Source organism: Canis aureus, chromosome 8 (assembly GCF_053574225.1).
Source record: "Canis aureus isolate CA01 chromosome 8, VMU_Caureus_v.1.0, whole genome shotgun sequence".
NCBI lineage: Eukaryota > Metazoa > Chordata > Mammalia > Carnivora > Canidae > Canis > Canis aureus.
In genome coordinates, this window is record NC_135618.1 from 65,248,605 (window position 1) to 65,263,858 (window position 15,254).

Genomic DNA, 15,254 nt, shown 5'->3' on the forward strand with positions numbered 1-15,254 from the left:
ATGTATGTATGTATGTATGTATTTATTTATTTTCAGTTGCTTTTCCCCAAGGGCACCAGCAGCATTCAATGGGGAAGAGAAATGACTTCTCTCAACACATGATATGGGACAATTGGATCTCCATATAAAAAAGACCCCCACATCACTCCATACACAAAAATTAACTCAAAATGGATCACAGACCTAAGTATAAGTCACAAACTATAAAACTCTTAGGAAAAAACAGGACTAAATCTTTGTGACCTTTGGTTAGGCAGTATTTTTTTTTTTTTTAATGTAAACACCAGAAGTACAAGTAACTCCTTTGGACATCATCAAAATTTACTTTTATTTCAAACAACCCTATCAAGAAAATGAATAGACAACTTACAGAATGGGAGAAAATACTTGCAAACCATGTTTCTAATAACAGAGTTATAGCCAGAATATACAAAGAACTCTTACTCAACAACAAAATGACAAACAACCCAATTACGGAAGAAGTAAAAGATTTAAATAGGCTTTCTCCACATACAAATGGCTACTAAGCATATGAAAGGATGCTCAGCATCATCAGGAGAAATGCAAATCAAAACCACAATGACATACTACTGCACACGCACTAGAATGGCTTCCTCTCCAAGAAATGAGGCATCAGCAAGAAGACACTTAACAGGTATCAGGAAGGATTGGGGAAGAAAATGGAACCCCTGCAGAATGCTGGTGGAAATATAAAATGGTACAGCCACTTTGGAAAACAGTTTGGCAGTTTCTCAAAAGGTTAAACATAAAGTTACCAAGTAGCCCAGCAATTTTACCCTTAGATTTGTAGCCAGAACTGAAAACATGTCCACCTAATAACATATACATGAATGTTCATAGCTGCATTATTCATGATAGCCCCAAAATCACCTGAGGGGCTCAGTCAGTTAAGCATCTGCCTTTGGCTAAGGTCATTATCCCAGGTTCCTGGGATGGAGCCCCACCTCGGGCTCCTTTTCCCTCTCCCTCTGCCTACCGCTCCCCCTGCTTGTGCTCTCTCTGTCCAATAAATAAATGGATAAAATATTTTTTAAGACATTAAAAAAAGATTTTATTTATTTATTCATGAGAGACAGAGAGGGAGAGTGAAGCAGGCTCCCTCTCAGGAGCCCAATATGGAACTCGATCCCAGGACCCCGGGACCATGACCAGAGCCAAAGGCAGACACTCAACCACTGAGCCATCCAGGCACCCAAATGGATAAAATCTTAAAAAAAAAATTGATAAACAAAATGTGGTATATTCATAAAATGGAATATTATTCTGCCATAAGGTCTGAAGTCACACAAGAAGAAATAGATAATCTGAATAGACCTTTATCTATTAAAGAGATTGAATTAGTAATTAATAACCTTATAAAACAGAAAATGCCAAGCCCAGATGAGTTCACTGTTGAATTTGAACAAAAATTTAAGGAAGAAATTATACCAATTCTCTACAATCTCTTCCGGAGGACAGAAGCAGAGGGAATATTCTTCTCAACTCATTCTGAGGTCAGAATTACTCTAATACCAAAACTAGACAAAACTACAGACCAATATCTCTCATAAACATAAATGCAAGAAATTCTCAACAAAATATCAGCAAATCAAGCCCAACAATGTACAAAAAAAAAATTACAAACCACAACTAAGTGAGATTTATCCCAGGTATGCAGGGCTTGTTCAACATTCAAAAATCAATTAATGTAATCCATCACATCAACCGGCTAAAAAAGAAGAATCTCATGATATTAGTAGATACAGACAGAAAAAGCATTGGACAAAATCCAGTATGCATTCATAATAAAAACTCTCAGTAAACCAGGAATAGAAGAGAACTTCAACTTGATAAAGAACATCTATGAAACCCCTAAATCATCATACTTACTGAAAAAAAAAAAAAAAGAACATCTATGAAAACCCTAAATCATCATACTTGCTGATGAGAAACTAGAGGCTTTTCCACTAAAATAAGGAATAAGACAAGGATGTCCCCTCTCACCATTCCTTTTCAATATCGTACTGGAAGTCCTAGCTAATGCAGTAAGACAAGGCAAAAAAAGTATATTGATAGAGAAGGAAGAAATAAAACTGCCTTTGTCCATAAATGACACAAGTATCTATATTTAGAGAATCCGAAAGAATCAACCAAAAAATCTCCTCGAACTAATAAGCAATTGTAGCAAGGTTGCATTTTTATAACCTTCATATACAAAAGTCAATCATTCCTACATACTAGCAATGAAAACTGGAATTTGGGGCACCTGGGTGCCTCAGTTGCTTGGGTGCCTGCCTTCAGCTCGGGTCGTGATCCCGGTGTCCTGGGATCGAGTCCTACATGGGGCTCCCTACTCAGTGGAGGGGCTGCTTTTTCCTCTGTCCCTCCCCGCTGCTCCCACTCTCTCTGGCTCTCTCTCTCTCAAATAAATAAATAAAATCTTAAAAAAAAAAGTGGAATTTGAAATTTAAAACACAATACTGTTGTGTTGGCACTCCCCAAAATTAAATACTTAAGTTAAATCTAACAAAATATGCACAAGATCTATGGGATGAAAACTACAAAATTCTGATGAAAGAAATCAAGAAAACTTTCCATGTTCATGGACAGGAACACTCAATATTGTCAAGATGTCAATTCTTCCCAATTTGATCTTTGGATTCAATGCAGTTCCACTCAAAATCCCTGAAGTGGGTATCAACACACTCATGCCAAAGTTTGTATGCAAAGTCAAGAAACCCAGAATGGCTAACTCAAGATGGAAGAAGAACAAGGTCCGAAGACTGACAGTACCTGACTGCAAGGCTTACTATAAAGCTACAGTAATTAAGACAGTGAGGTATTGGCAAAAGAAAAATCAAACAGATTAATGGAACAGAGAAAAGACCAAAAATAGACTCCTAAAAACAGTCAAATAATCTTTAACACAGGAGTAAAGGCAATACAATGACAAAGGGATATATATGTCTTTCCTTTTTTTTTTTTTTCTTAAGATTTTATTTATTCACTAGAGAAACAGAGGGAGAGGCAGAGATATAGACAGAGAGAGACACAGGCTCCCTGCGAGGAGCCTGATGTGGGATTTGATCCCGAGAATCCAAAATCACGCATGGAAGCAAAGGCAGACACACAACTGCTGAGCCACCCAGGCGTCTTTCCAACAAATGGTATCCTGCTGAGCCACCCAGGATATGTCTTTCCAACAAATGGTACTAGAACCAGGAGAGATCCACATGCAAAACAGTGAAAGTAGACACAGATCTTACACCCTTCACAAAAATTAATTCAAAATGGATCACAGGCCTAAAGGTGACATGTAAAATTCAAAAACCCCCTAGGAGACCATGTAGGAGAAACCTAGATGACTTTGGTTCTGGCAGTGAATTTTTATAACACCAAATGCACAATCTGCAAAAGTTGGACTTCCCTAAAATTATACATTTCTACTTTGTGAAAGATGCCAAAAAAGAGAATAAAAGGACAAGCCATAGCCTGGGAGAAAATATTTGCAAAAGACACACCTGATAAAGGACTGCTTTCCAAAATAGACTAAGAACTCTTAAAATTCAACATTAACAACCTAATTTTAAAAATGAAAAAAAATAAAAAATAAAAAAATAAAAATGGGTCAAAAAAAACAAACAAATAAATAAATAAATAAATAAAAATAAAAAATAATTTAAAAATTGGTCAAAAATCATAACAAGACATGTCACCAATAGTACACAGATGGCAAATAAGCATGCAGAAAAGATGTGCCACGTCGTGTTATTAGGTATCTTGTTTTAATTAGCATTTCCCTATTAGAATGTCCAAAATCCAAGACACTAAGCCTAAATGTTCACAGGAATGTGAAGCAACATGATTTGTCATCCACTGCTGCTCAGAATGCAAAATGGTGCAGCCACTTTGTAAGACATTATGGCGATTTCTTACAAAACTAAATGGACTCCTACCATATGATCCAGCAATCACACCCCTTGGGATTTACCCAAAGGAGCTGAAAACTTACATCCACATGCAAAAAACTGCACACACAGATGTTTATAGCAGCTTTAGTCAAAACTGCCAAAACCTGGATGCCACCAAGATGTCCTGACGCCCTGGAATAGGTGAATGAATAAATAAACCGTGGGCCATGAGATGCCTGGGTGGCTCAGTGGTTGAGCGTCTGCCTTTGAGTCAGGGCGTGAATTCGGATTCCTGGGTTCAGGTCCCGCATCGGGTTCTTTGCATGGAGCCTGCTTCTCCCTCTGCCTGTGTCTCTGCCTCTTTCTGTGTCTCTCATGAATAAATAAATATTTTTAAAAAATAATAATAAAATAAAATAAACTGTGGGCCATCCAGACAATGGGATATTATTCAGAGCTAAAAAGAAACAAGCTATCAACTCATGAAAAGACATGGGCAACCTTTAATGCATACTATTAACTCAAATAAGCCAATCTGAAAAGATACCATGCTGTATGATTCCAACTACATAACATTCTGTAGAAGAAAAAACTATGGAGACAGTCAGAATATCAGTGATTGCCAGGCAACCAAGGACAGGAGAGAGATGAATAGGAGGGGTACAGAGGATTTTTAGGCAGTGAAACTACTCTATATGCCACTATAATGGTGGCTATACACCATTACACATTTGCCCAAACCCACAGAATGTACAACACCAGGAGTGAATCCTAAGGTCAACTATGGATTCTGGGTGACAGCGATGTGTCAATGTAGGTTCGTCAATGGTAACAAATGCACCATTTGAATGTCAATAATAGGGAAGGCTGTGCATGTGTGCAGGGCAGGGGGAATAGAGGAATCCCTGTATCTTCCTCTCAATTTTGCTGTGAACCTAAAACTGCTCTAAAAAAATAAAGTCTATTATTTTTTTTAAAAAAAGGAATCAGGGATCCCTGGGTGGCTCAGCGGTTTCGCGCCTGTCTTTGGCCCAGGGCGGGATCCTGGAGCCCCGGGATCGAGTCCTGCGTCGGGCTCCCGGCATGGAGCCTGTCTCTCCTTCTGCCTGTGTCTCTGCCTCTCTCTATCATAAATAAATAAAATATTTTTAAAAAAGGAATGAAGTACTGATACATAACATGGATGAACCTTCAAACAATTAACAAATTAAAGAAGCCAGACACAAAAGACCACATGTTGTAGGATTTCATTTATATGAAATGTCCAGGAAAATGCATAGAAGACAGAAAATAATGGTTTCCTAGGGTTGGGGGTTTGGGAGAATATGGAAAATGATATGAATAGGTATGGGGTTTCTTTGGGGAGAGGGGGATAAAAATGTCCTGAAATTAGATAGTGGTAATGGTTGCATACCTCTGTGAATACAATAAAAGCCATGAAATTGCATACTTTAAAGAATGAATTTTGTATTATGTGAATTATATTCCAATAAAGCTCTTACTTCTAAAGAGTAGATTCAAGTCTGACCATGTCAATAATTACATTAAATATTAATAGATTAAACACCACAGTGAAATGATAGAGATTACAAAGTAGACTAAAAAGAACAACTCAACTATAAGCTGTCTACAAGAGACTCGCTGTAAATATGAAAGCAAAGGAAAAACACAGTAAATGACCAGGAAAAGATATGCCACACAAATAAGAAGCATAAGAAAGGTGGAGTAACTATTTACTACCAGATAAGAGGGATTTCGAAACAAAGCGTATTAAGAGATAGAAAAGAACATTTTGTAATGATAAAAGGACCAATTTAACAGGAAAACAGAAAATCATAAGTGTATATACACACCCAACAACAGAGCTTCAAATACATGAAGCAAACATCCACAGAATTAGATTATAAGGAGAAAGAAAATCCTGCAATCATAGCTAGAGGTTTTACACCCATCTGTAAGCAATTGATAAAACTAGACAAAAACTAGCAAAGATTTTTTTTAATTAAATATTCTATTTATTCATGAGAGACAGAGAGAGGCAGAGACACAAGCAGAGAGAGAAACAGGCTCCATACAAGGATCCTGATGTGGGACTCGATCCCAGGACTCTAGGATCACGCCCTGAGCCAAAGGCAGATGCTCAACCACTGAGCCACCCAGGCACCCCGATTCACAAGATCTTAACACTTTCAATCACACTGCCTTGCCTGATAGAACTGAACGATTTACCGAACAGTATATAGAATGACATAAGAATGACATCAGAATATGTATTCTTTAAGTGCATGTGGTACATTTACTATGAATACCATATACTCTCAAATTTTAAGTTTTAAAAGATTGAAATTATACAGAGTATTTTCTCTGACCGAGATGGAACAACATGAGAAATCCATAATAATAAAATAACCCAGTAACCCCCACTAATATTTGGAAAATAAATAATACTTCTAATAATCAGTGGATGAAAAGTAGAAATCACAACATAAATTAAGAAATGTCAGTTGAACTGAGAGTAATAATGAAAATAGAACAACAGAAAATATGTGAGATGCAGCTAAAGCAATGTTTCGAGAGAACTTTTAAGGTTTCCACAAGAAAAGAATGTCCTAAGTTGATAACCTTAAGCTTGCACATTAAAAAATAGGAAATGGTTGGCAATTATACCCAAAGTAAACAGAAGGGAGGAAATAATAAAGAGTAGAAATCAATGAAATTGTTAACTTCTAGCCACACTGTTCAAGAAATAGAACAGAAAGAAATTATTTGTATTGGCAATGAAAAAGAAACATCACTACAGATCCCTCAGAATTAAAAGTATAAAAGGGGGAACTCTCTGCCAATACAGTTGACAACCTGGATAAAATGCAGAAGCCTGTAGGTTCTAAGATGGCTGGTGCATTTAGGGATGAGGATGGGGGCTGAGGACAGGATGATGCTGTCTGAGTAGCCACAGCTTGATGGTGGGGGGTCAGACAGGTGGAATGTGACCACAGGGCAAGAGGGAACTAGTCAGAGGTTCCCAGCAGAGAAGTAGTCTGATCAAGTCTGAGCTTTGAGGAAGAGGCCTCCAGCTGCTTAGGTACAAAGAATATCTGAGACGGGTGAGCCAGTGCCACTGACTCAGGGAGCCAGGCCCAAAGCTCCCAGGGAACAATAGTAGGAGATGGGAGTGAGAGGGAGGGAGAAGGAAGAGGAACGAGGCAGGGCCAAGGCCTGCAGACTATGAGGCCACCCCAGAGATGGGGTCCCACGAGGCAGTACAGGCCACAAGAATGAGCTTTCGTCCTGCAGCCTGCAGGGCATGAAGCCAGGGACAGCTGGGAGAGACCCGGGTGTAGAGCTGGGTAGCACCACTGTGCTCATTCTCCCCATGCCAGCCCCTGCCAGAGGGACTCACGTGGACCCTGGATGTTCACAAAAGGTAGCGTGAGTGCACATGTGGAACCATTTCAGTCCCCAGCCCTCAGGTGCAGTGGGGCCGGGTCCAGGAGGGGACATTGGCCCCATGAGAATAGGGGTGGGACCAGGATAAGGTCCCCTGTATGTTTCAAGAGGCAAGCATATGACTAGAGACACAGAGAGGAAGGAAGCAAGACCAGAACAAGGTCTAGCCTTCTGTGGGAGCCTTAGGAGCCAGCCATCTCCATTTGCCCATCAGGGAAGTGGGACAGTAACCCTAACAGTGACACAGCATGCAATAACCCCCAGTGACAACTCTCTCCAGACCCCAACCCCACGCTGCAGGCTCATCTCACTAAATGAACCACCTCAAATGCCCAGATTTAAAGAGCCTGTACCTCTATTTTGTCTATGTATGCTTAGCCAGTTCCTGTTTCTCTCTCATGGTTAAGCCTGGGTGTCACCTACCTGGAGTGGCCTCCCTCAGGCTTCTATAGCCCTCCAGAGTACAGATCTGAGGCCTCTCTGCTTCCCGGAACTGCCTATCACCGGGCATCAGAAGTGGGGGAGTCAGGAGTATTAACAGTGAAGGTCACCCTGCATTGCTCCGGAGACCCCTCCTGGGGCAGGCCAGGTCCATGTTACCAGTACCAACTGTTCTGCTCGGGACATGGTTGGCCCACAAGGCAGGGCCCCACTGGCCCCCAGCTAGACTCCTTCCATTCTCTGCATCCATTTCCTGTCTGCAGAAGGGGGCAATGGAGGCCCCGCATTCCACCTGCTGGTACTCACCCATCAGGTTCTGTCGTTCTTCCTTCTTCCGGGCCTTCTGCTTGGCCTCCAGCTGCACCACGGAGAGGGAAGGCCCCACTGTGGGGCTGGGGAGGGCACTGGCTGCAAAGCGGGCCAGCAAGCCCAGCCCACTCTCCTCCAGGCCCGGCGACAGGGCCCGCTCCCGGGCCCCCAGCCTATAGCCGCCGGCAGCCTCGTCCTCCTCCTCCAGCTCATCCTCCTCGTCCTCCTCCTCGGAGCTCTCATCTGGTGCAGAAAACAGGGGGCGAGTCAGAGCCTTGGCCTAAGGAGATACCGCCCCCCACCTCCCCTACTCAGCCAGAGCACCAGCAAGGGGTGCCACAGTTCCAGCCTAGCTCATTCCTCATCAGCTGGGGGTAGATCCAATACCAGCCCATAAGTCTCCCTGCCCCATGGCCCAGTAGCCCCCATCAAAGCAAGCCCAAGACGTGGGCATCCTGGATGGCCCAGAGGTGGGCAGCGGCTTTGGGAACCAGAGGTTTTCTGTAAGGGGAGCATCGACATGCACCTGTGCTGTGGGGAGGGGTACAAACACACGGACAAGGACTGGAGACAGCTCTTTCCACCATCTCACACACACACACGCACACTCACGCCCCGACATACAACATGAAGGCTGAGAAAGGAGGCAGGAGAGAAGGAAAGAGGAGTCCAGGGAGGGGCAGAGAGGGTGGAAGAGGGCCCCGGGGACTCAGGTGCCTGGGGGTCTGGGGCTGGCGTTAGGAGAAGGTGGAGTTTGAGCTCTTCTTGGGGGAGCAGGAAGGCCCTGGGTTGAAGGCCCCAACAGGCTCCAAGGTTCAAAGTTGACTCCCAGCAATACCCCCAAGCCAAGAAGCCAGGGCAAATCCTGGCTCTCTGTGAGCACTTCTTGTAAGCATGTGCTCATCTGTGGTGGCAGGGGAAGGGAGTGACGTGGTGGGGGGGCCTCCCAGCCCACCCACCCACATAATGGGAGGCTCCCCACAGGATGGCATGTATGGAAGAGAAAGCACTTTGCAGGCTCCATGAGGACCAAACAGAAACAGAGCCAGCCTGTTCTACAAAAAGAAACCACTGTCCCCAGGGCCAAGGGAGCCACAAGCTGACTAAGCCTCCTGACCCATGCAGGTCAGCCCACTTTGCACCAGGAGATGGAGGCTCAGCGTGGCCAAGCACTCAGGCAGATGCAAACTCGGGGCTGCTTGGCTGCCTTGTCACCCAGAGCCTCCTGGAAAGAATCTAAAGATGCTCCTGCCTGTCTCTCTGGTTGGCGAAGAGACTTAGTGCTTCTCCCCAGGCACATGCCTGCGACCCAGGACCTACAGCCCTGCACCCCGCTCAGACTGTGGGAACAAAGGTGGGGCAGGCAGGAGGCTGGCAGAGGGGACAGGAAAGGCAATGTTCCCTGCAGGTGAGGCTGCCCACCAAGAAGAGAGACTTGGAGGGAGGGAACAAGCTTGCTTTGGACCTTCCCAGGGAGACAACCCAACACCACAAGAGTGGGCAGGTGAGACATCATCAGGAGCTAACTGCCCAGGAGATGCCCAAGGGACACCTGCCAAAAGGTGCCTGTCTGCCTGAAGTGCTAGGAGCGTGAAGGTGGCTCTGGGGGCCACTGACCAAGGGCAGGGCCAGGCAAGGCTAGAGGCAACTCTCTGCAGCAGAAAGAGGGAAGAGACATAAAGAGGTGGCCCACAGCCCCCCATATTCTACCTGGGGCAGGGAGTGCCTGGGCTCAGGGAATGGAGATGGACAGACACAGATGGCCAACTCCACATTCTCCTGCCACACCCCAAGCCACCTGCTGGCTTGGGTGCAACTAGCAGCCCAAAGTGGTGGCCCCCAGGTGCACCAATGGGGGCAGGGGTTCCTTCTGTCTACCCATGTTTCCGAGGGAGCCTGGGTCTCTGTTGAGTGACCCCTGGGTGAGGGAGGTGGAAATGAGCATAAAGGAATCCCTGAAGGGAGCTGAGAAAGGAAGGAGGCAGAGACAGAGGTTTGTTAAGAGGAGGAAAGGGAGGGGGAGGAGGAGGAAGAGGGGGAAGAGGAGGAGGAGGAGGAGGAGGAGGAGGAGGAGGAGGGGAAGGAGGAGGAGGAGAGAAGGAGGAAGAGGAGGAGGAGGAGGAGGGAGGAGGAGGAGGCCGGGCTCCCAGAGCAATGGATGAAGCAGGATGGAGGCCAGCGGGGCAGGCAGGCGGCAAGCAGGCAGTGCACACTTGCGATCCATTCACATAGCGGACATCACATGGTTGTCTCCGCCCCAGTGAGCCACAGCGGCAAAGCAGGCTAAGTGTAGGCAGACTTTCGACAGCGCCTGGGTCCCCCACATCAGGCCTCCCTGGGGTGGGCCAATTTGAGCAGGGTGGCGGGCGGGGGGCTGGCTGGGGTGGGGGCACAGAGTTAGACGTATGGCCAGTTTTCCCTTCTAAAGAACGCCTTCCCTGGCTGCTCAGGTGTGGAGACTCCAGAACTCTCTCCCGTCCAGAAGGACTCCCCACCAGCAATGTCCAGCAGGGAAGGGCTGGCTCTGGGTTTCTGGATGCCTGGAATGTCTACATCGGATACCAGTCAGCCAGCAGCAGCCCAACCCAGCACCTTGAGACTGATAAGTGTTTGGGAAGGAAAAGCCAAAACCAGGGTTTGCTTCCCATAAAACAAGATTATCTTGGTCTCTGGAGACCCTCCCCGCCTCCAGCAGCTACGAGCCTGACAAGCTCCCATTGGCTGCTTCCCAAGGTGGCTGGTCTGCTCAGGATGGAGTCTGTGGGGCAGGGTGGGGGGCCGGGGGGGAGGGCAGGGGGGGCAGAGGGGGTCTCAGGACCAAGGAAACCTTTCTGGAGCTGTCCACACCTGAGGCCACAGAGCTTGCCAAGGGCACAGGGAGAAAAAGTCCCGACAAAGCAGCCCAAGGAAATACAGAAAAACTTTTTTTTAAATAAAAACAAAATCAAAAAACTCTTTCTTGGCTCAGTACGTGGGGTTGTCTGTTGTCACTTGGTTTGGTTTTCCAAAACCTGATCGATAAATGCCAAAGCAATCCGCTGCTGCCATAGCCGATGGGGGCAAACCCCGAGGAGGGGAGGTGCAGAGGGGACACAAAGAAAAAGGGTTTTGCCTACCTACGGAGCAACGAGCCAGGCTCGGACCCAAGCTCAGTGACCCGCTGCGCCGTCTGCCCTACTCCCAGCCTTCGCTTTGCGTCCAGAGTGCAGCGTGAGAGCAAATGCAAGAGACCAAAACAGACATTCAAAGCATCATGGGTAGGGATCAAGGGTGAAGGTATGGTCAAGCTGCTGGGGGAGAGAGCAGACACTAGAAAGCCAAGCAGTCAGGGGTTTAGTACCGGATGTCAGGAAGACCCTATTACCCAAATATCCCTGTCAAGACCTGCCCAGTGCATGTGCGTGCAGCGGGGCCCCTCCCCTCCCTTCGTCTGGGCTCCCTCCACTGCTGCATCTGGCCTGGTCTGAGGGCCCCCTAGCCCCCTCTGCCCACTCTGGGCAAATGACCTCATGCTAGGACATTGATGGGGCTGTCTGCTTCTCCCCAGGGTCAGAGTCAGGTGGAGCTGGGGCAGGAAAGCTTAAACACATGGAAGCTGGAACCCTGACTTTAAGGGGGAGGAGCTCAGGGGGTGGGAGGGGAGGAAGGGATCATGGAGGGAGGATGGTGGTGAGCCAGCAAGACTGGTCCACAGAGGCCAGGGCTAGGGACAAATGAGGCCAACCGGCCAGTTAGTGACCTCCCCCTCCTTGGCCCAGACTGCATTCACTCAGGCGTGGCAGCACAAGAGAATGTGAGTCCCAAGGGCATCTGGCTCCCTACTGTGCCACCTCTTGGTCACCCAAAGTGGACCTGGGTAAGCCAGGATGGGTGAGGGGTGTGGGCAGGAAGAAGACAGACCAGGAACAGGAGCTCAGCTGGAAGCAGGGTAGCATCCAGTCCTATGGCCAGAGCTAGCTCCTATCCAGGTTGGCCTTAACATATAGGCCTCACTCTGGGACCATGGGGCCTGAGCTCTGGGAATCCCTGCAGGGGGTCTGCCCCCGAAGCAAGTCCTAAACCAGGGTGAGGAAACACTTAAGGATCCTCTGGCTCCCCCACTTGGCCCCTGGGACACTTCTAACCTGGGGAGGTTGGAGCCAGGACATACACAGGGACCACTGAACCCCACCTTCTCTCCACAGGTAAGGTGGATGGGGGCCCGGGGCGGGGTGGGGTGGGGCTGGGCTGCCAGCAGACCAGGCCTGTGGGCTCAGAGGCCAGTGCTCTCTCCGAAGCCTGGGCCCCGCCGCTCAACGTGGCAATGAAGCCCACAATTTCAAATCTCACAACAAAACGGGCGGCAAATGGTCTTGACCCTGCACTGCCTACACGCCCTTTAAAACAGAAATACGTGTTAGAAAACAAGTGTATATTTTTAAACCACCGTTACATAGAAATACAGCTTTAAGAAAATAAATAACAAACAAGCAGCTAAAAAACAAAAACAAAAACAAAAAAAGATGAAGCTGGAGGTGAACGCAGTTGACTTTAAACCTGAAGAATGAAGGCATGCCAACAGCTACGAGGGATATTTGAATAATAGAGAAGAGCAGCAGACTGCATATTCCAGCTCTACCCCTGGTGGGGTGGGGAGGAGGCAAGGGAAGGGGGAGGAGGAACAAATGAGGGGAGCGGCAACCTAATGGTCTAGTCAGGACACAGCAAGAGAGACAAGGCACACGGGTTTAGTTAAAAATGAACTCGGTATGTTTAATAAAGCTTGGTATTACCAAAATCGCGGTACAAACATCAAGTCACACGCCCACACGACAGAATTCCATTTACAAAGTGTCCCTCTGGAGGCCTCCTCCGGCCACGCCCGAGAGAGACCCCGACCCAGGCCTGCGGTCTAGGGGGGCAGAGGAGGTGAGGACGGGGGGCAGAGGGGAGCGTGGAGGGTGAAGACTACAAACAGTCCGTATAAAAGCTCAAAAAGAGCCAGGCCGTGGCGTTATCACAATGATACAGGTACAAGGAGAACAAAAATAGGACTCAGGCGGATACAGCAGGCTACGCTGCCAAGAACCCAGACGGCCGCCCTCTCCGAGGCGTCCCAGGGGGGCCACCTCTGCCCGCCATCTCCTGCCATCTCCTGCGTGCTCGCTCGCGCTCGCTCTCTCGCGCTCTCTCTCACTCACTCGCTCGCTAGAAAACACGGAAGGTATTTTGTGTTTGGAGCTAGTAACCTTGGTCAAACGAGTCCTCCGAAGAATCGCTGAAGGAGGAACGGGCTTCGACCTCTTGAAGCAGCAAACAAAAGGGCTGCTTCCTGCTGGCGGCCGGCTTGGGTTTCAGAGTCCGCGCGGCCGCCAGGCCCCTCTTGGTCAGCTTGGGGCCTCCAGCCAGCTTGCCGTTCTTTGCCACCATGCCACACAGGATGGAAGACGTCAGTTTGGAGCTGGACGGGCCTTGGGCAGACCACTCGTCCTTCAGGAATTCTTCGTCTTCCTCTGAGTCCGTATCTGCAGTCAAAGTAGTTTTTAATACGGTAAGTCATCGAGCGCTGGGAGGGAAGGGAGGGGCTGGTGTGTCTCGTTATTCTCAGTGGCTTTGAGGACACCCTGGCACGTGCCAGGACAGAGAGGTCCAAAGGCCTATTGGCCGTGGGACAAGCCCTGTCCCACCGCTTGACCTCTTCTCCCTGCCTGGAACGCTCGCCTCTCGCCTGGGAGGCCCCCCAGGCCTCACAGAGCTCGTCCTCTCCAGGCTGGTGGCTGCCAGCACCACCCACCACACAGCCACCTCTGCAAACAGCCTTTCCGGGCCGCCGATGGAGGGAGGAGCCCCACTCTCAGAAAGGTCTCAGCCCAGGCCATGGAGATCTGTGCACTAAGCCCACGGGCTCCTTTTGGGGAGGGACAAGGCCCAAGAAAGGAAGGGCTCAGATAAAGCTCTCCTGCCCCAGGATACCAGTTTCCAGCAGTGTGCTGGGCAGCCCAGACAGACTCACAACGGCAATCATACAGGCGTGTCCCAACTCTCCGCCCAGCAGCGTCACAACGGCCATCGTGAAAGCAGTTACTCCAAGGAAACTGGCAAACCATGTTCCAATTCAAGGCCTTCGCCCCCAACTTTCTCCTATCAAAGGCCTGAGTTTACCAGCACACTGCTGCTGGCTTCTCCCAAGACTCCTGCCTTACTGTGCAGGCAAGGCTAGGGTTCTTAAGCTTTCCTGGGAGAAGATCACCCAGATTTGGGAAGGGGAGCCGTCAAGCAGGCACAACTTTGGCCCCTTCCAACCCCACCCCAAATATCCTTAACACCATTTTGATCTGTTTTATATATGGGGCTGTCAAGCAAGATTTCACTGGAAGAAACTGCTGCACAGCAAAGACTATATAATCCCTCAATCTGATAAAATCCACTCTGAACATAAGGAATAGTAATAGAGCTCCAACTCTGGCAGCACCTGCCATCTCCAAGTCCATGAGAAAACTACACGTGAGGCAGTGTCTTCTGGCTGCCTCTTCTGACACCTAAGCTTTCCACTCCAACCAAGACCCCCAACTGTAGGATGGCCTCAAAACTCTAGGTATGGGTAGGACATGGACAAGCCCTATCAGGTCTCTGTCCGTCCTTCTCAAGGCCACATCCCAGGCTGGAGACACCCTTGGGTGATGAAACCAAGTTGGCTTCCCACCAGGCATGCCCCTCAACCCCTATTACCCAAAGTGAAAAAGAGTAGCTTTCCCTCTTTCCACATCCTGCCAGCCATCTCCGTGCTAGAAAACACTCTTGACCTCACTGTGACTGCATTCTCTCATTTACCCAGAACTACAGAAAACCCAACATAAAAAATATAAACAAGAGGTGCCTGGGTGGCTCAGTCGGTTAAGTGACCGACTCTTGATCTCAGCTCAGGTCTTGATCTCAGGGTCATGAGATCGAGCCCCACATTGAGCTCTGCCCTGGGAGTGGAGCCTACTTAAAAAAAAAAAAAAAAATACAAACAAGATCTCTCTCCACAGTCAGCTGCATATCATAGCCAGCATCTAGTTGGACACAGATCTTCTGACCTCTTTGTTGCAACTTTAACTCCTTTCTCTCACCTGGACAATGGAATTTTAGACACATGTTTAACAGACTAGCAATCTGAACATGGCT

At 47.8% G+C, this 15,254-nt stretch overlaps 1 protein-coding gene across 7 annotated transcripts in view; it reads right to left on the reverse strand.

The window, feature by feature from the left end:
• TNRC18 (trinucleotide repeat containing 18) overlaps positions 1–15,254 on the reverse strand; it is an 89,699-nt gene that overhangs the window by 21,440 nt on the left and 53,005 nt on the right. For all 7 annotated transcript variants that reach the window (XM_077907679.1, XM_077907678.1, XM_077907677.1 and 4 more), the window contains 2 exons: positions 13,337–13,612; positions 8,106–8,351 (listed from right to left, as the gene is read on the reverse strand). In XM_077907679.1, coding sequence (XP_077763805.1) covers positions 8,106–8,351; positions 13,337–13,612 — 522 coding nt within the window. The remainder of the gene's footprint in view (positions 1–8,105; positions 8,352–13,336; positions 13,613–15,254) is intronic.